At 38.8% G+C, this 25,332-nt stretch overlaps 1 protein-coding gene across 1 annotated transcript in view; it reads right to left on the reverse strand.

Moving 5' to 3' along the window:
* The window catches only part of CCDC83 (coiled-coil domain containing 83), a 37,897-nt gene that overhangs the window by 1,648 nt on the left and 10,917 nt on the right, over window positions 1-25,332 (reverse strand). Inside the window, exons 3-9 of the mRNA XM_067038336.1 lie at window positions 22,796-22,958; window positions 19,006-19,173; window positions 15,742-15,833; window positions 12,923-12,991; window positions 7,301-7,422; window positions 3,723-3,802; window positions 2,814-3,016 (exon numbers count right to left, since the gene is read on the reverse strand). Coding sequence (XP_066894437.1) covers window positions 2,814-3,016; window positions 3,723-3,802; window positions 7,301-7,422; window positions 12,923-12,991; window positions 15,742-15,833; window positions 19,006-19,173; window positions 22,796-22,958 — 897 coding nt within the window. The remainder of the gene's footprint in view (window positions 1-2,813; window positions 3,017-3,722; window positions 3,803-7,300; window positions 7,423-12,922; window positions 12,992-15,741; window positions 15,834-19,005; window positions 19,174-22,795; window positions 22,959-25,332) is intronic.

Genomic DNA, 25,332 nt, shown 5'->3' on the forward strand with positions numbered 1-25,332 from the left:
TATTAGTCTGCTTGAACTGCCATAGCAAAATACCACAGGCTGAGTGACTGAAACAACAGAACTTTATTTCTCACAGTTCTGGTGGCTGGGAAGTCCAAGATTAGGATGCCAGCATGATTGGCTTCTGGTGAGAGCCTCTTCCTGGCTGGCAGATGGCTGCCTTCTCACAGTGTTCTCACAAGGCAAAGCCTCTTTTTATCAGGTCACAGTCCTATCAGATTAGGGCCCATCTTCATGACCTCATATAACTTTAATTAACTCCTAAAGCCTGTATCTCCAGACATAGTCATATTGTGTGTTAGGGCTTCGACATATGAATTTGGGGGAGGGGCAGGGACAAAATTCAGTCTGTAGCACATACAATAAATAACATTTCCACCACATCAAAAACTTCCGTGGAAAGTAAGGTCTTAGAAGAGAATGTAGGCAAAACATTCTCTGACATAAATCATACCAGTGTTTCCTTAGGTCAGTCTCCTACGGCAATAGAAATCAAAGTGAAAATAAACAAATGGGACTTAAACTTATAAGCTTCTGCACAGCAAAGGAAACCATAAACAAGGAAAAGACAACCTACAGAATGGGAGAAAATATTTGCAAACGACACAACCAACAAGGGCTTAATTTCCAAAATGTACAAACAGCTCATATAACTCAACAACAAAAAACCAAACAGCCCAGTCAAAAAATGGGCCTAAAGAGACATTTCTTCAAAGAAGAAATATAGATGGCCAACAGGCACATGAAAAGACACTCAACATCATTAATTATTAGAGAAATGCAAATCAAAACTACAATGGGTTACCACCTCGTGCTGGTCAGAATGGTCATCATTAAAATGTCTACAAGTAACAAGTGCTGGGGAGGGTGTGGAGAAAAGGGAACCTTCCTGCACGGTTGGTGGGAATGTAAGTTGGTGCAGCCACTATGGAAAACAGTATGGAGGTTCCTCAGAAAACTAAAAATAGAACTACCATATGCTCCAGCAATCCCACTTCTGAGCATATATCCAGATGAAACTATAATTCAAAAAGATTCATGCACCCCTATGTTCATAGCAGCACTATTCACAATAGCCAAGACATAGAAAAAGCCTAAATGTCCATCAACAGATGAATGAATAAAGAAGATGTGGTACATATATACAGTGGAATACTACTTGGCCATAAAAAAGAATGAAATAATGCCATTTGCAGCAACATGGGTGCAACTACAGATTACCATACTAAGTAAAGTAAGTCAGACAGAGAAAGACAAATACCATATGATATCATGCATGGAATCTAAAATATGACACAAATGAACCTATCTATGAAACAGAAAATCAGAGACATAGAGAATAGACTGGTGGTTTGCCAAGGGGGAGAGGGGGTGGGAGAAGGGACGAGTGGGAGTTTGGGATTAGCAGATGCAAACTGATATACATAGAATGGATAAACAACAAGGTCCTACTGTATAGCAAAGGGAACTATATTCAATATCCTGTGATAAACCATAATGGAAAAGAATATGAAGAAGAATGTATATATACATATACATGTATAACTGAGTCACTTTGCTGTACATCAGTAATTAACATAACATTGTAAGTCAAATAAAAAGAAATTTAAAGAAATTCAATGGATAAAAGCAAAAAAATAAAAAGTAAGAAGGTTTTTCATTTAACCAAATGGTATGCAAGTTGGGAATTTTATAGACAGTTGTCCACTAGCATGAGGTTATTGTAACATACAAGGCATCATGATTCCAAGATACTCATGGGGGTGTTTGAGTGTTATAGAGACTAGAGCTTTAGTCTTTAAATTATCACTTGATGGTAGCAGGACTGAGTTGTATTTAGTTAAAATGGTTTTTGTTGATTTATTCAGTTTCTTTTGCTTTCTAAATCACTCTCCTACCAGACTTTAAGTTCTAGGAGAACTTTCAAGGTTATTGATAGTACCAAGAGGGAAAACAGCAAGGGGTGGATGTGAAAGTGACTGGAATGTACCAAAACGTTTTAAAATTTAAAGGTTTGATAACCTAGGTTTCACCTAATGGTATATGTGACTGTTTGTACTTTACAAAGATGGTTATGCTAATATACATCCTATCCCACATGATTTTCTTACAATATGATGCTGACCTTCCCCTTTCAAGATGCAGAAGCTACATTGTTTCTGTTTGGGTGGAACTTTGTAGCTACATCAACAAATAGAATTTGATGGAAGTGTTGGCATAAGATTTCCAAGGCTAAGTCATATGAAACATTTGGTCTCTGGTACTGATTGCTTTGGAAGAAGCCAGATACTGTAACAAAGGGACAATAAAGGTGCCCTGTAAGGAGGCCCATGTGAAGAAGAACTGAGGCCCCCAGTTTAGCCGGCATCAACTTGCCAGCCATGTGAGTGAGCCACCTTGGAAGTGGATCTTCCTGCCCAAATCAAGCCTTCAGCCAAATATAACTGCACCTTCTAGAGAACCCAAGTGAGGACTGTCCACTGGAGACCTTCCCAAATTTCTAACCAACAGAATCCCTGAAAGAGAATAAATGATTATTGTTATAAGCCACTAATTCTTGAGGTAATTTGTTATGTAGCACTAGATAACTTACATGGTATACTAGAAATGGATGTCTATAAATGAATATATGTAGTAAGTTGGGCAAGGATAGGAGTGAAAATAGTATCTAGTGACAGACATGAATGGTTGGCAAATTTTACTAATAATTGCAAATAGAATTTTTCAGCATCCATACTTCAGGTTAATTTTCTCCACTAACTAATAAAGCAACATTTTCTCTAGTAGTCAAGATGTTTTCTCATGAATCTTACCTTGAAATCCCGCTCATCCTCATACAGTAAGTGTTTCATGTCAGAGGCTCCAAACTCTATACCGGAACTCTCTTCTTCATCTATCTTCAGATGCTGGCCGTATCTGCTGCTATCCTCATGACTAAGATGTAAAGCACTGCTCCCAAGTGATAAGCTCAACAAGTCTCTACTTTTTACTTCTGCAGGTTGCGATTGTGACTTTTCTGGGATGAGTGCAAAGAAATTAATTATGTACAATTTTTGAACAGATTAAAAATAAAAATACAATATATACTTTGTTACATTTTATTTTTCAATTTTAGTTTCTTTTGAATTGAAATATGGTTGCTTTACAATGTTGTGTTAGTTTCTGGTGTACAGCAAAGTGATTCAGATATATGTGTATATATATATATATATATATATATATATATATATATATATACACTCCTTTGTCACATTTTAAATTTGAAAGACCTTTGAGAATCTCCTGGAGGAGAAAAATCTGAGAATTAGAAATGTAGAATCTAGGTATTAAAGTAAGAGTAAGTCCTATTATTAGAAACCACGTCTAGGTTGTATTTCCTTCTGTTAGCTACTAAGTTATAATAATCACATGGGGACCTGTGAGTGTGTTGGTATTTTGGTTGGTTGGCTAAACTGGAGCACAAACCATGCCAGTGTAGACATCATTCCATCCCTCCCTACCAGTGTCTATTTAATTCACTGTGACACATGGTGACTTTGATTTGAAAATAAGACTAGAGAAAGGAGATGGGTTAGGTACGCTCTGCAAGAACAAGAGAAATATGGAGGAGCTGGCAGGCATCTATTCCCTGAATAGCTCTCTGATATAAGGTTCCTGTCCATAATAAGCACAATTAAGTGTTTGTCAACTTTTAAAAAATCACCATTACAATAAAATAATACCTATATATGTTTCTGGCAACTCCAAAGGCATTTCTTCATGTGGCACTTCTTGTCCAACAGCTTGAGCAAGATATAGTCGCCTAAAAACAGATAAGAAAAGTAGTCTGTCAGTCAACAAATATTGTACCACCTGCTCAGTAGTGTCTTATCTCTCTGCTGGATGCTGGAGACACAGATGAAAAAGGGGCATCAGGCCCGGTGGGGTGGCAGACAGGCTCACAGTGTTTTATGGTGATGGTTTGTACCATGATGGGTATTTATGTGAGAAGCATAGTGTCAGGAGCGCCATGGGGCAGAGAGAAGCAGCACCGGATTTAGCCTTAGGAGGTAAGGAAAGGTTTCCAGGAGGAGATGAAACCTGAGTTGAGTCTTGAAACACCAGGGGCTGTTCGCCAGGGAAGAGCTTGGGGTGAAGGGAGGGCATCCCAAGATTAGGAAATAACAGACTTAAAGTCCCAGAAATGAGAGTGATCATGACACCAGTTACGTCACTGTTGCAGGGAATCCAGATGAGAAATGGGATGGGATTTGAGATAAAGAGAAACAGAGAAAGACAGTTAGCAGTAGGAATCCAAGATGACACCTAGGTTCTGGCTCTCGCTGAGTGGCGTGTTCCAGCTCCAAGCCTGGTGAGTTTGCGTCTGCTGTTGCAGCTCTCTGCGCTGCAGAGGCCAGTGGAATTTTCAGTCAGAAGACATGATACCTTGAAAGCTCCATACAGCATTGCCATGAAGTTTGCCTGAAGCTAGCATGAAGCAAGTGCCCCTTGCAGATGCACCAGCCACACTTCATGCTTAGCAACTCAGCATCCAGAGTGAATCCCCTGGATTACAGGCTGTCAATTACTTAAAGACCACGAAGGAAGTGTTATCTGAGATGCTTAAAGCTCCAGCAAATAATGTAACTACATACAATATTTATATCTTAAAACCTTCTTAAGAGTTAACTGAGTGAAACTCTGGTCTGCAGGTGGACAAGTCTGAGGCCACAGAGTTCTCTTCTTTCCTGGTTTTACTCTTTTGAATAACTTAAGATCTTACTAAACGCCGTAACCTTCTGAAGTCTGGCTTCTCTCTTAATCATTAGTTTATTGTCACTTTCGTACCACCACAGGGCAGCAACACTTGTTATAGAAAATATTTTACAGAACGTTATCATATGAAACTAGTGTTAGATTTGAGGTACTGGTCCACCTAGCCTCAGCTCTGTGGCATGGGAGTCCCTGGGCAGTCACCTCTAGCTTATTCAGCTCATCTAATATATCAGACAAATACTATGATGTTCTATGGGAGTCAGGAAGGAAAGAAGTTTGGGGAGCTCTGGATGGGAAATACAGTAACTCTATTAGGTAGAATACCCCGTTCTTCATCCAGATAGGGAAGTTTTTATATGTTTACTGGGTACTGTTCATGTCTATTTCTCACCCTACCAGAATATACAGGACTAAATTCTCAACAAAGGTGGAAAGGGCAGTTACCATAAATTACACGGTATGTGTTAAAATTTCTTTGACTTGAAAATAGATACAGGAAAAGCTCCTGAATTTTTCCTTCTGGATAAGCATTGTAACAGATACTTGAGGGTTTACACATTTCTCTGTTTCTTTATTCGGGTCATTCTAAGATGTCCTAAACACTTGTCTCAAGGACAATCTAGCAAGGAAGCAGATGTTTAAAAAGTAGTCACTACTGTGATAAATGCTAGTTACAAAGGAAAAGTTCAGTGTGCCATGGAGGCATATACCGGGCACCTAATCCAGTTCTTATAAACATCGCCCATGCTGTTTCTTTTCCCTCGGACAGATTTTGAATTCATCTCTCCCAACTCTGAAGCAAAACTAAGCACTCAGGTCTCTCACTAAAGAAAAACCAACCCACAAAGCATTGATGAACATGTGGATTTTACTGAAAATTTCTGTGGGGAAGCTAGAGGATAGGTTTAAATTGCATACAATACAGCAAACAAGTTAATGAAAATCACCATTAAAAGTTTCTCATCTCCCTTTCCTGTCCTTGCCAAGCTCTCTCTGGCCAAGGAAAGACTTTCCCTTTATTATAATGAGCACTTCACATCCACATCAGCAGCAAATCAGGTGCCCTAGACTGAGCTGACCAAAGCAGGAAGTGGGGTTGGCAGTTTACAGGGTAGCTCTTTCTTAAGGGTTGGCTGGCTTGGAAGAGAGAAAAAGAACACAGTGGACAACAGGCGGAGCAGTGGTTAGAAGGCACAGCTGGCAGAGATTGGGCGTGATCACAAAGAAAGTGGTGGCAACACCAGGTGCTTCGGGGTAGAGAGGGGACGGGAGTGTGGAGCTGGAGGTCTGATCATAGGGACGAGGCTGGCAAAAGAGAGCCTTGCCTCCTGGGGGGACAGTGAGGCCCCCCACCCCCTAGGGACCCCCAAGGGCATCAGCTCAAGAGACTGGAAGTACAGGAGTCCAGTAATCAGCCAATTCATTCAGCCTGACTGCCTACCTCATTTACACTGCTATCTGTGGCTCCAGGGCAGCACACATAGACTGTGGAAGGGAGGCAGGTGGCCTCTTTCTCTGTCCTGCCCCACCCAGTGTTCAGCCTATAAAGTAATTGCACCATCTCCCAGTTTCTCCAGTCTTGTATCCCGACAGCCATCCCTTAGCTCAGCAAACAAAACCCCCACAACTTGTATCCACCCTTCTTGGAGCACATTAGGAAGTTTGCCAACAATAAATACTTTATTATGTCTCAAATAGTATTTTTTCCACGCCACACAAGCAACAGACCTACTCAGGTGGAAATGTTTTCCTGACCCTTCCACCATGTTGAACTTCTCTGCCCAGACGCAGATGTTTCTCTCCCATCTCGCACATGTACACCTTACATTTGTGTGATTTAATTCCTCTATCTTCCTAAGCATGTTACTATTTAGGTTATTTCTTGTTGCCGACTACTTGTCCAAATTATGAATGCCACTTGGAGTTTTAATACCACATTCCAGGGCTCTAATTTTCCATCAAGATTGGCATATTAAGACTTTTTTTTTTGTCGGGTAAGAAAAAGAGATAACCTAAACTACAAAGCCATATACATATTTGATTTCTCTCATGCAGGAATAAATGTTACTTGGAATGCCAGGCCGTGTTCTCTGCCTAGAAAGTAGTTTGCCTCTTTCATTAACTATCAAAGGAAACCATTCTATAATCCACAAGGTAACCAGATGCTCAGAACATCTCCAGGATCTCCCCTCAAGTTGATCACTCCCTCCTGTGTGCTGGCTTCAAACCCCGTACCTCTTCTGCTGTACTGTTAATGCATTTATTTTTATGCCCAATTTCCCTGCTGGCCCAGAGGCTTCTGAAGGACAGCAGTTGTGACATTCATGTTAAGTGTTTGCTACTATGACCACAGTGCATTGTTAGAAAAAGCAACTCGAAGTCTGCACTGGACCAGTGGTCAGTTGTAATGATCTTATACCTTCCCCATGGCCATTTTGTGAGTTCCTTTCTTTTCAAATATTAAAGAATTGTCATCTTAAAAAAAAGAATTTTTACAGATACAAATGTTTAAAAAAATACTTTTTAGATATGTAACGACTCTCACCTGGGTATTTTGAGATCCACAAGTCTGCAGTTGAACAGCTGATCAATAAGCACCAAATTTTCTCCTTCCAGCTCATGAATAGCATGTTCCAGTTCTTCCACTTCCTTCCTGTGATTTGCAATCTATTCTCAGGAAAAGAGAATGGGTGTTAGTACTTATGGACTTAGTTCTATCTAGTCCTCTATAAAAAATTCAACTTTTAAAAGTGCATTTGTGGTACTTCCCTGGTGGTGCAGTGGTTAAGAATCCACCTGCCAATGCAGGAGACACGGGTTCAAGCCCTGGTCCAGGAATATCATCCCACATGCTGTGGAGCAACTAAGCCCGCGCGCCACAACTACTGAGCCTGCGTGCCACAACTACTGAAGCCCGTGCGCCTAGAGCCCATGCTCTGCAACAAGAGAAGCCACCGCAATGAGAAGCCCACGCACCACAATGAAGAGTAGCCCCCGCTCGCCACAACTAGAGAAAGCCCGTGCAATAACAAAGACCCAACAGCAGCCAAAAATGAATAAGTTAATTAATTTTTTTTAAAGTGCATATGTCTGAGGGGAAGATGTATCCTGTATTATTTATTACTGGGTTTGCTCTAAGAAGGAACTGGTGGGACTTTTTTCCTGGTCATTTGGAGAACTTGGTTGCATGATTAGGCAGTTATTACTGAATGGCAGGAGTAGTCCTTTCCTACTCTTCAGAAACATCACTGGATTTATCTGAGCTGGAGGCAGAGATAAATAAGAAAATAAGACTAATTAATTTATCACTCTGGTGTTAGTAGCTAAAAGAGGCTCTATCTAAGTTTAATTATAAACAACACAATGAAAATTAATAATACTGGGAAAAAATCTTTATTATGGCATTTAAAAAAGAGAAGTACAGGCCTAGGAGCCCTTTCTATCAGCCTCTATAGGACAGTTATATTCTCTCTTGAGTGTGCTGGAGTCATCCCGAGAAACATCAGAGAGATGAAATGTTCATTCATTCATTCATGTAATTGTACGGTATGCCTACTATGTGTCAAAAACTATAGTACGCTTTGGGAACAAAGGATCAATAAGATACAAAACCTTCAAGAATCTCCTAGTTTAATGGGAAAGAGTGATAGCAACAGAAAATAGTGTGATAAAATCATAATGGAAGCCATCGGGGACTGTGGGAGAGATAAGAGGTTCACCCTATATCTGCCAGGTGTGAGGGGGTAAGGGGGAGTTAATGGAAGAGATGACCTCTCTTCTGGATCTTGAAGGCCAAGTAGAGATTCTCTAGCAGACCAGAGAGAATATATTCTAGGCAGAAGGAACCACATGGATAAAGGCACATTTTGGTGTGGATAGAAATAAAATGGGAATGGGGAGAAGTCAAAGAACTGGACAAGTAGGGGAGCCAAGTAATGCTAAAGAGTTTGATTTCTATCTCGCAGGTGATGGAAGGTCCTTCATAGATATAGCAAGCTTAATGTTTACTGAAGAAATGTGGCTAACTCAAACATGAGCAAAGTTTGCTGGTTCTGTTGATAGAGTTCCCATCAATCTTTAAGAAGTGTATTTTGGGGCTTCCCTGGTGGCACAGTGGTTGAGAGTCTGCCTGCTGATGCAGGGGACACGGGTTCGTGCCCCAGTCCGGGAAGATCCCATATGCTGCAGAGCGGCTGGGCCTGTGAGCCATGGCCACTGGGCCTGCGCGTCTGGAAAGCTTGATTGTGGGAAGAATATATAGAAGAATGTGACTAGAACAAATCCCCACCTTCCCTCTCTGCCCTCCAAAACAGCATGAGCTGGATTGAGATGTGCTTGTGCAGAGAAGTCAGGACAATAGAAGAATTAGAAATAAGACTATAAAATAAAAAGTGATCGGCTGGTGAGAATGATAAACTGGAAAAAGGAACATGTCTCCAGGGAATATGATGAAATAAAGGCACAGGGTAGGGGTTTCGATTCCGTATCTCTTGTTAGGAGTTGTCAAGCGCATAACTGAGATGAGTACTTAGAAGAAGATGACTAACATTTTTGATTTGTCATTGAAATTATTGTATTTTGGAATCTGGAAGCACTCAGTATATTACCAGATGGATATCCCTTTCACATAAGTCATTTATTAAATGCTTGAATTCTTACCGTGGGTAAGGCTCTGTCCTAGAGGTAGATGGATATAAAATCCAATAAAGTGTGGCTCCTTCCCTCAAAAGAGGGAACAAGTATACAAATCCAGTAAACGAATATACAAATAATTATAATATAAAACAGTACCAGTGTCATAGAAAAGGCTCAAATATTGCTGCTGGCTTAGAGATGGAAAGAAAAGCATATATTACTTACCAGCCTTAAACAATTTCACAAAACCATTTAAGTCCATAATTCTACATTACAGAGCTAGGTGTTGGTGCTTTAGGATCTCATGTTTTTAAGAGATGATCAACTTGATTACAAGCCTGAATGCCTTAAGGAAAAGTTTATAATTTTCAGATGTCAAAGGATGAGAAAAAAAATCATAGTTAGAGGTTGTAAAAGAAGGAATTAATAGAATGTGTGACCTAAGGGTTTGGTATACTTGGGAGGCAGCACACACAATTCTTGGTCTCCTCTCAAAGCTGGGAATGAGGGCCATTTGGGGAGTTAAGTCCAATCTTTCAAGCTATGGATATCCTGTGACATCACCTACCCCTATAGAGTGCTAAGTAAGGTTCTCATCAATTGCTATCTCCCTCCCAGTCTTTTGAAATGTTAGGGAAATGAAAACTAGTTCCTTTTTATAAGCCATATAAATACGTTTAGTTTCTGGGGTAAAAAAGTATAAAGAAGGAATTAGAAGACCTCTTTTCCTTCCCCGACCCTGCTTCTCCCCAGATACCCAAGAAATGTACTTAAGAAATTGAGCAAGATAATTTAGTTAAAACTATTATAAGTCAGGGACCTAGGGTCCTGAATAAAATGCATGCTTTTGAAATTTTCCCCTGCAAGATCCAAGTTAGCTTTATGCCTCCTCACGTTTGAAACTCTGATTGCTAACCTCTTTGAATCCCTTTGCCTAGTTTTTCCAGCTTTCAATTTGTTGTTAGTCCAGGTTATTTGGAAATTTGAATTTTCTTCATTTTCCTAATAAGCATGCTAAATAAAACCAGATAATAAAAGTCATGCAATGGGACATCTCATTCTTCCCAGAGATGTAAGTTTTGGGTTATTGTTGAAAGATAGTTAAATGGAAAAATATTTGGGGGCGTTCCACTGTTAAATATCCCTTATTACTCATTCTAAGCCTTCCTCAAAGAAATTAATTGACATACATTGTTCTATTTCCAGGCAATTTTCAATTCTTGTGATAGTACTTATAACCAAAACTGGTTTTAATTAATTTTGTGAGTAAATTTAATAACAGCAAAAATGAATATTTATTGAAATAAAGAGAAATTAAATATTTTAAATTATATGATTTGTTCTTTATTAGTGAGCTCTTTTTGCTCATGATTCAGTTAAACTTGACATTTTTTCTGTCTTTTATTTCCACTGAATTATGAGAATTAAAAAATAAAACAAAACACAATGTAATTTGTGGCTTTAGTAGGAAGGACCAAGGCACAAAATGGCCTTTCTTTTCAGTCGAATATAAACTTTTGTAGTTATTTTCTCTGAACCTAACATCTATGATATCTTATAAAATTTAAGGTTTGAATTGTTAAATTATTATCACTAGGATCATACTGTTATATTTAATAAAAGTATAAGAACCAAGTTTCTCCCTAATATTCTTTAACTATTGAGCTCACCTTGAGTTTTTAAAATTAATACTTATTTTTTAAAATTGAGGATTCATCATGATTAGTTTTGGAAATAGTATGGATTCCTACCCACCATGACTTTATAAAGGCAATTTCAAGATAATTGTCAATATCATAGAAAGCATATTGATTTTTAAATTCTTTTGTTTCCTAGACTAACCAACTCTTTTCAGTCAAATGGGAGCAAGGAAAATGGAAAAGAAGCTGATGGTGACATTTTTACCTCGGGTGTCTGAGCAGATGGTAAAAAAGGAAATGAAGGAAAAGAATATCTAAGAAGAAATTTAATAAATTATGCTTCAGGTATGTTGAGTTTGAAGTGCCTTTGCGACATCTATGTGGAAATATTCGGTTATTGAATTGTATGAGCTGTTTGTATATTTTGGAAATTAAGCCCTTGTTGGTCACATAATTTCCAAATATTTTCTCCCAGTGTGTAGGCTGTCTTTTCTTTTTGTTTGTGTTTCCCTTACTGTGCGAAAGCTTATACGTTTGATTAGATCTCATTTGTTCATTTTGCTTTTATTTCTAGTGCCTTGGGAGACTGACATAAGAAAACATTGCTATGATTTACGTCAGAGAATGTTTTGCCTGTGTTCTCTTCTAGTTTTATGGTGTCTTTTCTTAATATTTAAGTCTTTAAGCCATTTCGAGTTTTGTGTGTGTGTGTGTATGGTGAGAGGGTGTGTTCTAACTTCATTGATGTCATGCAGCTGTCCAGCTTTCCCAACACCACTTGCTGAAGAGACTCTCTTTTCCCCATTGTACATTCTTGCCTCCTTTGTTGAAGATTAATTGTCCATAGGTGTGTAGGTCTATTTCTGGACTCTCTTTTCTGTTCCATTGATCCACAGGTCTGTTTTTGTGCCAATACCACAGTGTTTTGATTACTGTAGATTTGTAATATTTTCTGAAGTCTGGGAGGGTTATGCCTCCTGCTTTGTTCTTTTTCCTCAGGATTGCTTTGGCAATTCTGGGTGTTTTATGTTTCCATATAAATTTTCTGATTATTTGTTCTGGTTCTGTGAAAAATGTCTTGGGTAATTCGATAAGGATTGCATTACATCTGTAGATTGCTTTGGGTGGTATGACCATTTTAACAGTATTAATTCTTCCAATCTAAGAGCATGAGGTATCTTTCTATTTCTTTGAATCATCTTCAGTTTTCTGTATTAATGTTTTGTAGTTCTCAGCATATGTCTTTCACCTCCTTGATGAGGTTTATTCCTAAGTATTTTATTTCTATTTTTTGGCGCAATTTTAAAAGGGATTGTTTGTTTGCATTCCCATTCTGATATTTCATTGTTAGTGTAAAGAAATACAACCCGCTTCTGTATGTTAATCTTGTATCCTGCTACCTTGCTAAATTCATTTGCCAGTTCTAGTAGTTTTTGTGTACAGTCTTTAGGGTTTTCTATATATAGTATCATGTCATCTGCATATAATGACAACTTTACCTCTTCCCTACCAATTTGAATACCTACAGAGGCAGTTTAAAACAGCAGAGAATGAGGTTAAAATGATCCTTAAACCTTGCTCCCATCACCCATGAGGAAGTAGGGTCCAGAGGAAAGCCAGATCAGTTTTAGGACATAAAGAAGCTTTGCACACTTGAATATGTTATATGAATTGTAACACCAAAAATGATTTCTGTTTATTATTGAGATTATTTATGGTGTTCATTGAGTAACAACTTGTAATAAGATTAGGACTCCACTTGAATTTCATTTTACCTCAGTCAGTCACGGTTCCATGGTTTTCCCATGAATTCAGCTCATAAATAAAAGTCATTTCCAGTTCAAAAAAATAAAAAAGAAGAAATTGTTTTTGTTTCTAAAAATTCCACTTACCTCTTTTTTGAGCCAGTCATTCTCCCAGATCTCTCGATAGCTGCCCTTGTCAATGAACCTTATAGCATTCTAAAAAAAAAAAAAAAAAATTTTTTTTCTGTATTAAAGAAGAGCTGCCACATACCATTTAAGAGTTTTAGCAATGGGGATACACAATCAACTTATCTGATAATTTAAAATTATGTTTTGCAATTACTTTGGAAATATACCTAAAAACTTTTGGTGCAGTTGTTCTTTCTTTATTATCCTATTGTATTGTTTTTGCTGATTTACATTGCCTAACACAGGTGATTGAGAGTACTGGACAATGGTTGTCCATTCAATTTGGCCTCTATTGTGACTGAATCTGGCTGCCATGGTGAAATCAGTCATTAATTGATCTGCTCCACAATTAAGATGATTAAACTGCAGTGATCAAACTTTCTTCAAGTTTATGGTCACAGACATAATTCAACATATAGCAAAGGCATGAATAGATTATATAACTACCTTTTTAGTTGGAAAGATTTCTGCATGTCAATAATAACAATATACATACTTACAAACCTAATAGCCAGTAGTTTCAGGGTAGCAGGCTGTAGCTAGATAGTCTCCTGGAGAAAGGCATTTTAGACAAAGCAAACAGGAGAATCCTTATTTTATCAGAAGGATCTTAAAATGTAAATTCATATTCAGTTACTAGAATATTTACAGTTTCACCCAAAGGAACTTTATAATGGATGACAGATTCTGGTTATATGTGAGGTACTTTTATATGGATACCATGCTACAAACACAGGAACTGAAGGACATAACCACAAGAAGAAAAATTAAGAAAATATTCTGGTTCATAAGCATGGATTGAAATAATTTAAAACTATGTTATGGATAAATTTGTGTAAGTCTTTAAAGTAGGAAGATGTGCAATAAATTTCTTTTCTTTAAATCATTGTAATTGACCTAAGAGTGACCCTCCATTTCCTAGGAACCAGGAATTTTTATACTTCAGCTCCAACTGATAAGTCTAAAGTTTATTTGAACATAGAATTTTCTTTGAACAAAAGTAGGAAGTCACTCATAATTGAATTTAGTTGACTAATGGCTTAATTCACTAACAATAGAGTAGTGTTTTCAGCTTTGGCTACACATTAGAATCTCCTGGATATTCTGAAAAATCCAAAAGCCCAGGCAACATCCCAGGCCAATTACATGAGCATCTCTGTGGGTGGGACCCAGGACCCACCTGGGTTAAACAAATTTCTCAGGTGACTCCAATAAGCAGCCAAGGTTGCACAAAAGTAGTAGATTTTAGAAGTTAACACATAAGATGGCCGGAGAAAATGAGGAAAACTGGTTCACGTGTGTGGGTGTTTGGCATTATGTGGGGAAAAGAAAATGTACAATGTAATGATTAAGAGTAATGATCTGAAGAAGCTATCTTAAGTCTCTATTCTGCCACATGCTCTGAGCAAGTTACAAAGTTTCTCTGTGCCTCTGTCTTTTTATTAGCAAGTCTTCCCCTTACAGGATTGTTGAGAGACTTCAATATAAAATGTTAGGAACAGTATTGGGAACAGTCTTCATTATATATTGAATGTACATACTGAGAACATATTTGATCTACTTATGCAGCTTTAATCATCTTAACTATGATGAGGTTACTTAATTGTTGATTTCACCATTTAATCATATTCAGTAACAAAGGGGCTGAATTGCATGGGCAGACAAAACCATTGGTCAGTTCTCCACATCCTCTGTATTTGTGTTAATCAGTAAAATCATGCAGTAGAATAGTAACACTGAAAGAACAATTGAACCAACAGGGAAACAACAAACAAGAGCAACTGAAATTCAGTGAAGAAAAGACCAGACGTTTATGACTCTGAAGAAAGGATGTTCCAGGTAAAGAGACAATCCCAGCAGGGACCTCACTGATTTAGGAGATAGTCTGGAGACAGGGGAAGGGCAGTGAAAAGGAAAGAAAGTCAGGCATTTGGGGCAAAACGAAGATTAGAAAACATGAATTGGAAATTACATCTCAAACATTTTTTTATATCCCCAATTTTTAAAGCTCCAGCAATGTAAAGTGTACTCTCTTAGGTTTGCATATGTAAGAAAGTACTTTTTAGACAAATTATATTTCATCCTATAATTCATCCAAAATCTAATTTAATAATTTGTTGTAGCCATTATTATTATACTTAAAAATAAATAAATATTAATGTACTGAGCTCTTGCTCTTATGAGGCACTACCAATCCTCATACTATTCATTAAAGGTAAATATTATTATTGTCCCCTTTTTATAGATTAGGAAACCAAAGCCCAGAAAAGTCAAGTATAAATTCAGTTTATACACCCAGTAAGTGGTAGAACTGTGATTTAAACTAAACTGCCTAATTTCAAAACACGTTTCTGACCATTATAATACACCATGAGAAAGAAATGGGGGTTGGGAGCTTTATTTTTTAAGGAAATTGAAATACAGACAGGAGAGGACTTGGGGTGGGTGAAATAGGTGAAGGGGATTAAGAGGTACAAACCTCCAATTATTAAATAAATAAGCCATGGGATGTAATGTACAACATAAGGAATATGGTCAATAATAACTCTGTATGGAGACAGATGGTTATGAGACTTATCATGGTGATCATTTCATAACGAATGCAAATGTCAAATCCCTGGGTAGTACACCTGAAACTAACATTTCAGTTAAAATTTTGAAATTCTGGGTGAGAAGAATTATACATCAACTACATTTCAGTTAAAATTTTGAAATTCTGTGTGAGAAGAATAAAAATCTACTATCAGAAAAAAGAAAGAAAGAAAATTGAGATATACCTCTGTGGCCCATTCCTTCTTTTGGTTCAGTTGCAACAAAGTTTCTCTGATTATTCTCTTTCTATCATCTTCCAGGGTGATTTTATACTGTTCTTTAAAAAGAAAATTAGAAACCTTAAGATCCTAGGTAAAACTATGAAGTTATAATTTTTATTGTCCAAGATCCCCACCTCTCCTTTCTATGTACTTTTCCTTTTCTGAATTTTCAAGGTACATTCTTACTGAAGCATCTAGTACCTCCAATTAGAAGAAATGCTCCAATAATTTACTAACACCTTAATGTGAATTCATTTACGATGATATCTGTCTCATGAATAGTCATAGTTTTAAAGGATTGTCTCTCCAAAGGGAGAATTTCTAACACTTTAGTACCTATGCAGCCGTCGTCTACCTTTCATATCACACAACTTCTGATTCTACCACAAAAATATGAAGAGATTTGATTACACACTTGAGTGGCATCCTCTACATCTAACTCCTTCTAACTAATTTTCCAATATTCTTGGCATGCTTTTCCTGGGGCAGGAAAGACAGAATAAGGAGAGAGAGTAGGAGAGGGGCTGTGAAAGTCAGTAGACATGTTCTGAGTTGGGTTCAGAGCAAGAAGGGAGAACAGAGATGAAGAAGTGCAGGATTCTCTATCCTCTCCAGATTTTCTTACATCATAAATGTCAGAATTGAGAGAGCAAAGGATCTTAAAATTGGGGGCCTTGAAAGATGCTGAGAGATCATATAATCAACACTCCTGTTTAAGGAAAGCAAGCTGTAGTGACATGAAGGCTGCTTTAGAGAGTGGAGAGAAATAAAGCTGGATAAATGAGTCCAGTTTGTTCATTCTTTCATTCAACAAATCATCATCAAGTTCTTTTGATGTGCATGACACTATTTAAGGCACTGGGAATATTGCCAAATAAGAGACAAAACTCCTGCCCTTTTGACATGTACATCCTAGTGGGGAAGCGAATGAATAATATTTCAGGTGGTGAGGTGTGTGATGAAGAAAAACTAAAATTCTCTGTTTTAGATAGGGTGATCAGAGAAAGCTTTTTTGAGGAGGTAACATCTGAGCAAAGACTGAATACAGTGAGGTAGTCAGCAGTGTGCAACAGGAGGGCAGTGTACCCTCCAAATCTAAGAATAGCCAAAGTTAGTTGTGCTTTATGATAACATCTGTGTTATGTGTCCCCATCAGATGTGTTTTCTTTATAACATTTGAAGCATAATTAGTTGGAAGTCAGAAAGTATCTTCCCATACAAATGATGTTGACAATTACTGTTGCTAGATTTCTGGACTGGTCCACAGAGACCCATTTAACTTATTCTATAATGAAACAATTGTATTGTACTGAGAGTATTGTGGAACATAGCTGGCATTTAGGACATTGTTTCAAAGGGAAACATTTCTTCACAGACCAAGTCAACCAAAGCCAACACTAAGAACTCTTGAGGATCTTAGGCTACAGGGAAGGAGATCTGCAGGTCTGATCTTTCCATAGTTTAGAGCCAATCTAAGGCTCTGGAAAGCGGGGCAGGGAGCTAGGCAGGAGTTATTCAGCCCTCCTTGTATTTTGTACTGGCATAACTGCTTCCCCTATTCAAGGAAAACTCTGAGCAGAGTGTAAAAACTTCTCTTCCGTATCTTTGTATTACCGCAGTCCCTGGAACACAACAGATACTGAAAAATATTTTGAAGAAAATGAACTTTGGCCAACTGCAAGTCTTTGGCAGGCAGTGATCTGAGCCTTCAGGGCCAGGATAGAAGCAGCAAACAATGGCAACTTTGGTGAGGGAAAGGGAGAGTCGAAGGAGGGAAGGGACGAGCTCTCCCAGGCTGTGGAGTGGCCAGAAAGGGGGCTAGGAACCATCAGTTTCTACCTCTAACAGAGCTGGAATAAGAGTGGCTGAGGTTTATAAACAAGAGTTCATTGGGTTTTGGGTCTAGTCTAACTTGACATATGGAGAATAAGAAAATGGACGTCTTCATTATTCCAACCTACACACACACACACACACACACACACACATATATATATGGATATGTATATATATGGATATGTGTATGTATGTATGTGTGTATATCTATCTCTCTATATATAAAACCTGTATTTTTCTTAATCTCATTCAAAGTAATTGCTTGAATGTTTTAATCATTCCAGTCTCATTTCTGATGGATTTTTTTTTTCAGTTCAGGATCTAGTCCACTAGACTAATGGTAGATATTTATTTAAACTTTCTACCACACAAAATACAACAATCAATCTAAAAGTTGCAATGCATCAGGAGTTGAGCTATAATGGATTTTACATTCTTAGCATCTGAAAGAAAACATAAAAACTGGAGCTTGATAACATTATATATTAATTATTTGCTATAAATCATAAAAAATAGATTACCAAATATGCTCTGGGTAAAGTTGTAGCTCTCCCTCATGTTAATACTGAAAAAGCTATAATAACATCCAACTCTGTTCCAAATTCCATATACAACTCTATGGACTGTCTTTCTTCTTAAAAGCAGAGTAGCTAGCACAAGGGAGGATGTGAAAATCTCCCTGTTATCCTTTGAAATTCAGATGATGCTTCAGGTAGCAACTATTAACCACAACATTTGTGAATACGGCCATAGAAACTGGGAGTATGTACAAGTCTCCTTCCCAGAAAAGTTTGGAACACTGTAAATGGGAGCTTGGGAGATTATGACTTTGTGCCTTTAGACTCCTGGCTGCTCAGATGCCCGGTCTAATATGGTCACCTCTCAGAAGCTGACCACACTTCTCAGAGGCCGAAGCTTGCTTTGCATTGTTTTTTTCCCCGACTGCAACTTAGCATTTACTTGGCCATTTTTCTATAATGATTCTGGTTGTCCAGCCTGGGCAGGTTGCCTTAGCTTGCCTCAGGTGAATTCCTTCTTTAATATAACCCCTTCCCAGGACCCTCCCACCTTGGTGGAATTGGCCCAGACCCAGGTGTGAGAGCATGCAGACACCACCCACTGAATGAAGCTTCTTTCTCAAAGTCGGTTGCAGGGTTTCTACGCACACATAGGCACACACTCCCGTCCCTTTACTTCCCCCTTCTCAGTTTCATAGGTGGTCCTGGGATAGTTTCTTTACTTCCTCCCTTCACCTAATCCTTAGGCACGTAGTGCTTGTGCTGACAGCTGAGAGTAACGGATGATTCGGGGGTACCCGTTTCTGTCTTCCACCAAATGTCTGCCCCTGAAAGATTTTTTTATTGAATCTGAACCAGCTTTCTTGCAACTGACCTGACATTTTCTCAGCGTTCTCTTTAACTCTGTTGATGTCATTCTGTAAGGAGGTAATGAGTTTAGCATGTTGTTCACTCCCTACATTCTTGTACTCCTCCCAATATTCTTTCTCACTGAGTTTCTCAAGAAATAGTTTCTCAGCATTATTTATTTGGATGCTCATATCTGTTGAAAGAAAATCAAGACTTTCTGTCATTTCTATTGTCCTTGCAACCATTATATGTTGCAATCGGTTTTTGTGAAGTTAAGGTCTGATATGAAAATATCAACTCATAAATACTATTTTATATCTATAATTTAGGGAAATCTAAACTATTCAAACTATTGTTTATCTATCCCTCATGATTCAAAATCTAAGTAAAATTAAACTTCCAATTATAAAGTAGTTGTGTGGTTTGGGGCTGCGATTGAGAGCTGTAACATGCAATCAACCTATACGCCTAGGGACCCACAAGCTTAAATTATGCCTGTGATAGCTTGATAAGTGTCCTGTTTTGTACAATATATTATGTCACATATACTTTTTATTAGTAAATTGTCATTTTTCTGGTCATTGTGTGTCTGGGCAAAGTGATTTCAACTTAACATCCTTCCACAGTACTTGGCGACCATTTTTGTTGGTAAGTTGTTTGACTCCATCATTTAAAGTTCAATTGTTTGAGCTTCCCTTGTGTGAAATGATAGCATATGATAGTCATAATAACCTGCCTTCCACTAACCCCACACAGTGAGACTTCAGAGTGAAACATAAGTTCCCCAGTTACGTGTGTACAAATATGTAGCCCTCTCAATCATATAAACTTTCAGCTTGCCCTGGTGTACTTCCTATACATGATATTCTACTCAGTCTTTAGGCTGAGTATCTGCTGCTGAATATTCTGGAAAAGGCAGCATTACAAAAAGCCAGGTCCAATGAACTGAATGGCTATTTGGCTCACTACCACGCATCATCTTGTTTGAGAGCCCCTGAGGGCAAGACCACATCTTATTCATCTCTGTCAACCCAGCACTTAGCACAGAGTCTGGCGATTAGGTGATGCTCACCAGATGTTTATGACTGAAGCATTCCATTCAGGCCAGAGAGGTGTTCTTCAGTCCAGAGGTCCAGAAGGACTCCAGACATGTCTTTTTCCAAGACATGATAATAATATATTTTAAATATATATATATTAATATATACTTAATATATTAAGAATATAAGATAATATATTTTAAACTCCCTTACAAATGGTACTTGTTATTATCATTAAACAATTAAGAACACTGCACCCCAGCGATCAGCTGTCCTCCAATGTGGGCAGACTGTTGCTGTCTCAGCCCTGCATCATGTTCAGTCTTTGTGGGGAGGGTTGATTGATGTCACTGAAGCTTTTGAAAGAGAGGGGGCTGTAGTGGCTGTTGCTCTACTTTCCCAGAATTCCTCTCTCCCTTCCCTTCTAGTAACACATGTCTCCTGTCCCTTGTCATATAAGTAGACCGATTACAGTCGCCCCTTCTCCTGGCTTTAGGGATTGGTCCAGGGCTGAGCAGGTGCCCCAAGCTAGGCAAATGCTCGGAGTCCTCCCCTAGAAATCTTTTCACTGGTGGAAAACATGTCTCTTTTGTCTCCACGTTGAGGTTATAAGGATGTAAGTTCAGAGGTGTCTCTGGTCAGAATTCCAGCCTCACAGGGAGAACATTCTCAGAAAAAGGAGCCAACTTTCAGGGGGAAGGCGGAGAGAGAAGACGGGTAAGAGGAGGAGCAGGTGGAGGGGGAGGAGGTGGGGAAAAAAGAGGGAGGGTGATGAAGGGGGAGAGTGGGGGAGCCAGAGAGGGAAATTTTAAAAAAACCGCTGAGATCTGACAGCATGTGAGGCTCCGGGTCCAGGTCCGTAGCACCCTGCCTTTTCTGTTTGTTTACATGAAAAAATTAATATCTTCTTTACATTTGTACTAGTTTGGATTGGATTTTTATCCTTGCAACTGAGAGTCCTAACTAAACATTGGAAGAAGGGAGTTTTGTCAGCACTTCTCAAACTTTACTGTGCCCAGGACTCCCCTAGGATCCGGGATGTCCAAATGCAGACGCTGATGCAGCAGGTCCGGATGAGGGTCCAAGGTTCTGTACTATCACAAGCTGCCAGGTGATGCTCCAAGAACCAGACTGAGTTGAAAGTGACTGACTACCTTGTATAAAATGTCACTTCCTCAGGGATCCTTTGTAGACACATCTGTTCTCTTTCCCTCTCTTCCTCAGCATCTGTGGGCTTCTTTCTTCCTTGGATCACTGCACATGCCCAGCCCTCCTGTTCTTAGTCACCCAGCATGTCCCCAGTCAACCACATACCCCAGCACTCAGCCCAAACCACAGACAGGCACACCTTAACTAACCGGGTCCATTCCCTTTGAAGGCAGTTTAGTGAGCACATCTAAGTATCTGCTTTGGTCTTACACCCATCTCAAGGGTGTGAACTTCTTAAAGCATTCCTTCCAAACATAAGCATAACTCTCCTGGACAGGAGCCCGACCAGAAAATACATCTACCACCTCATGACATCACTGTTGCCCACACAGGGACTTGGCAGGAGGAGGCTTATGGGAAAGTTTTAGAGACCCCCTAAAAATGAAATTTGCTGATTGACCTTTGGTGTCGGTAACTATTTCTTTCAAAATAACAAATATCTACAAATGGAATGCCTGCTCTGCGCCAAGCACTTGGGTAAGGAGTCTCTCTAAAATGCTTGGGGAGGGCTTCCCTGGTGGCGCAGTGGTTGAGAATCCGCCTGCCGATGCAGGAGACACGGGTTCGTGCCCTGGTCCGGGAAGATCCCACATGCCGCGGAGCAACTAAGCCCGTGAGCCATGGCCGCTGAGCCTGTGCGTCCGGAGCCTGTGCTCCGCAACGGGAGAGGCCACAACAGTGAGAGGCCCGCATACCGCAAAAAAAAAAAAAAAATAAATAAATAAAAAAAAATAAAATAAAATGCTTGGGGAAACTCAAGAAAATCTAGTCCCTTTTTTCACCTTTCAGATTCGAATACTGCTTCCTAAGAGCACTCAAGTCTCTCCCTTGTTTTCCAGCTGTCTAGCTGAGACGCTATTTATAGAGGTTCTGGCAAAAGTTTTAGAAATCTGAGCAGCAAGTTTATGATGAAGGGATAGGGCTTTTTTTTTTTTTTTTTTTTTTTTTTTTTTAATGCACGTGTCAAAACTGTGTGTGACTTACCCTCAGAACCCTGGTACTTCCTGAGCCCATGACAAGACTATGTCCTGGGTCCTTCATCTTCTGTACCAGCATCATTTCTATCCATGTCCTACAAACTTCCCCTTTTCCAATTCTAATCCCTCTTTCCCCATCCAAAGAGGGGGCTTAGCTCCCTTAGAGATATTGGGGGTGGGGAGGAAGCCTCATGATTACACTCACCTTACCATTCCCAAGTCTTAACTGGGGCTGAAGCCTGTGAAGACACGAAACAAAAGAATTTCTCAAAAAAAAGAACAGATCCCCATTGCAGGGAGCTCAGGGTGGTACCTAACAGGATATTGTCTGGTGTTAAGGGTCAGAGGGGTTTCTTCTGTCTTTGTTTTTGATCACTGCCCTTACTCCTCCTCCTCACTTGGCTTCAGTATCTCTGCCCACTTTATTTCCCTCTCTCGTCCACTTACTTATATGTGTTTGTGGTTGTGGTGATGATGTCATTTGAAATGTGTTCACAGCCTTTTGAACATATTAGGAGACAAAAGCATTAATACATTCAAGAAAGAACTTGATACAGCTTTATGATAATTTTCTAAGTTTCTAAATCACCTTTCAAGTTTTGTTCCCGGTCTCTTACAAACTTCCATTTTTCCTTCATTGCTTCTTCAACTTCCTCTCTTGTTACAACTGCTAATCCCTCTGACTTCTCTTCACTCAGTTCCTTCAGTAGGTTCCTTATGTGCCAAATCTGTTCATCCTTTAAGCGTTTATTCTGTCACGAATATCAACAGTTGTTAATTACATCTGCTGAAGTATTTTCCATTGATTTCCCTCAAATAGAGTTACACATTGAGGTTTGCAAAATGAGAGATATTTAATGAAAATAAGTTGCTCAATAACATCTCTAAAGAACATGTGGAAGACTCAAAATTAAACCCATCAATACAGTAATCACTGAAAAGAAAGTTACATATTAAAACCTGCATTATTAATCTGCCAGTCTATCACCCTATCATAGGATCGGTGAACATTAAAATTAGATTTCAGAGGTCAGTTTCTTCAATTCCCACAAACACCTTTCTTTTCTAGGAAATATCATTCATTTAGTCAATATTTATGGGGCATCTACCATAGGCCAGGTCGTCTTCTAGACACTAGGAATATATCAGTGAACAAAATAGACAAAAGTACTGCTCTTGTGGAATTTACATTATTCTTTGTTTTTTCTCACAAATGACCCTAATTCTCTTGTTCTGGGGTGATGGTTACTATTTCAATACTCCACACCTGAAGTATGGACTGTGTTCCTTTTGTGACTATCCCACCTATGTTTCCAAGTTTCTTACTTAATCAACTTAGAGTTTATTCTTGCACTTGCTAGCTTATTATGTATATGTAGAGATATTTTACTGTGTGTGAACTTAATACCTTTTCCTTGTAATTTTCTTAGCCTCCCTTTAAGTTTTAATCCTTACTTTCCTGGTGTCTCTCCTTCAATTTCTTAAACCTAATAAAATGCATATACTTAAAATATTCTAATACTTCTTTTAAAAATTATTTTTCCTATAATTTAACATTCTCTTTACTATAGCTTTTTCAACATTATATTTTATTTCTGATATTCATGTCTTTTATCCTCTTAACCTACACGAATACTCTACTGTAAGAGTATTTTCTTTCCCAAAATTGATTCTCTGGGCCAGTGCTTCTCAAACTTCAATGTGTATACCCCACACTTGGGGACCTTGTTACAATGCAGATTCTGGTTCAGTAAGTTTGGTATGCAGCCTGCAATTCTGCACTTCTGATAAGCTCCAGGTGATGCCAAGCCTACTGGCCCACAACCCACAGTTCGGGTAGCAAACTTCTTTCAGGTAATCCAAATATCTGTGATTTATTGATAGTGCTACGGCCTACTAAAACTCAATTCTTTAACACTTAATCCAACAAACTTTGAAGTTGAGGGCTGAAACATTTGATTTCTAGTTTAATAAACTCCTGGACAGGATTATGTAACCTTAGTGCTCTTTAAGTTATTGCACAGGCTGCGTGACATTAGTGCCATTTCAGTGCATTTGAATTTTAATTTAAAACTTTGATAAGCTGAAAGAAAGCAACAGACAATTAACTTTATGATGATACTCAGTATTGAGAAATACAGGCAAAAAAAAAAAAAAGACTGGGAACTGGACAGGCTTTGAGTGATTTAAAAAAATGGAAATAAAGATTAAAAAGATATGATATTCAAAATTTGGTGGTTTAACTTCTCTGATCTTTTGTTTGTAATATTCTAAAGTATCATAATTCTGTCTCTGAAGAATTTTTAGTACCGAAGGGTTCATAATATGATATATCTGAAAACTGAATCTCTTTCCTTCTGTGTAAAATCTTATTGGGCATGATGTAAGCAGGAATGGTGGAGTAAGACTTCTGAAAATCCTCTCCTTCATAAAAGCAATGAGAAAAAGTTGGCAAAAATTGTCAAAATCAACTTTTCAGAACTCTTGAAATTAAAGGCTTTGCAGTAACTTCCAGGGAGTGTTTATTCAAGAAAAATGGTTGAATCTTGGTAAGGACAGTGAGCTTTGTGGCATTTTCACTTGCTCTAAAAGCCAAAAGCCCCATGGTTATGGTAAAAACCAGCAACTTAGCAGCCTGGGGTTGAGGGTCATGGAGAGAAGTGAGGGGAACAGAACTCTTCCAAAGCCCAATTCCCAAATAACAGTCATTATTTGACCTATTTGGTAATTACCTGGAAAATCCCACTGGGAAACCTTGTCTTTATTTGACCTGAGTCAGAGCTTACCCAATGTGTGAGCAGCCTTTTCCCAGATTGATGTTGGTCAAAAACAATCAAAGGGGGCTTCCCTGGTGGCTCAGTGGTTGAGAGTCCGCCTGCCAATGCAGGGGACATGGGTTCGTGCTCTGGTCCGGGAAGATCCCACATGCCGCAGAGCGGCTGGGCCCGTGAGCCATGGCCGCTGAGCCTGAGCGTCCAGAGCCTGTGCTCTGCAACGGAAGAGGCCACAACTGTGAGAGGCCCGCGTACAGCAAAAAAAACAAAAAAAAACAATCAGAGGCAGATGTTTGTCAAAAACAGTCAACAATTGTTGAACATTACAGCTCCCTGCGGCAGTAATAAAAGT

Source organism: Kogia breviceps, chromosome 7 (genome assembly GCF_026419965.1).
Source record: "Kogia breviceps isolate mKogBre1 chromosome 7, mKogBre1 haplotype 1, whole genome shotgun sequence".
Classification (NCBI taxonomy): domain Eukaryota; kingdom Metazoa; phylum Chordata; class Mammalia; order Artiodactyla; family Physeteridae; genus Kogia; species Kogia breviceps.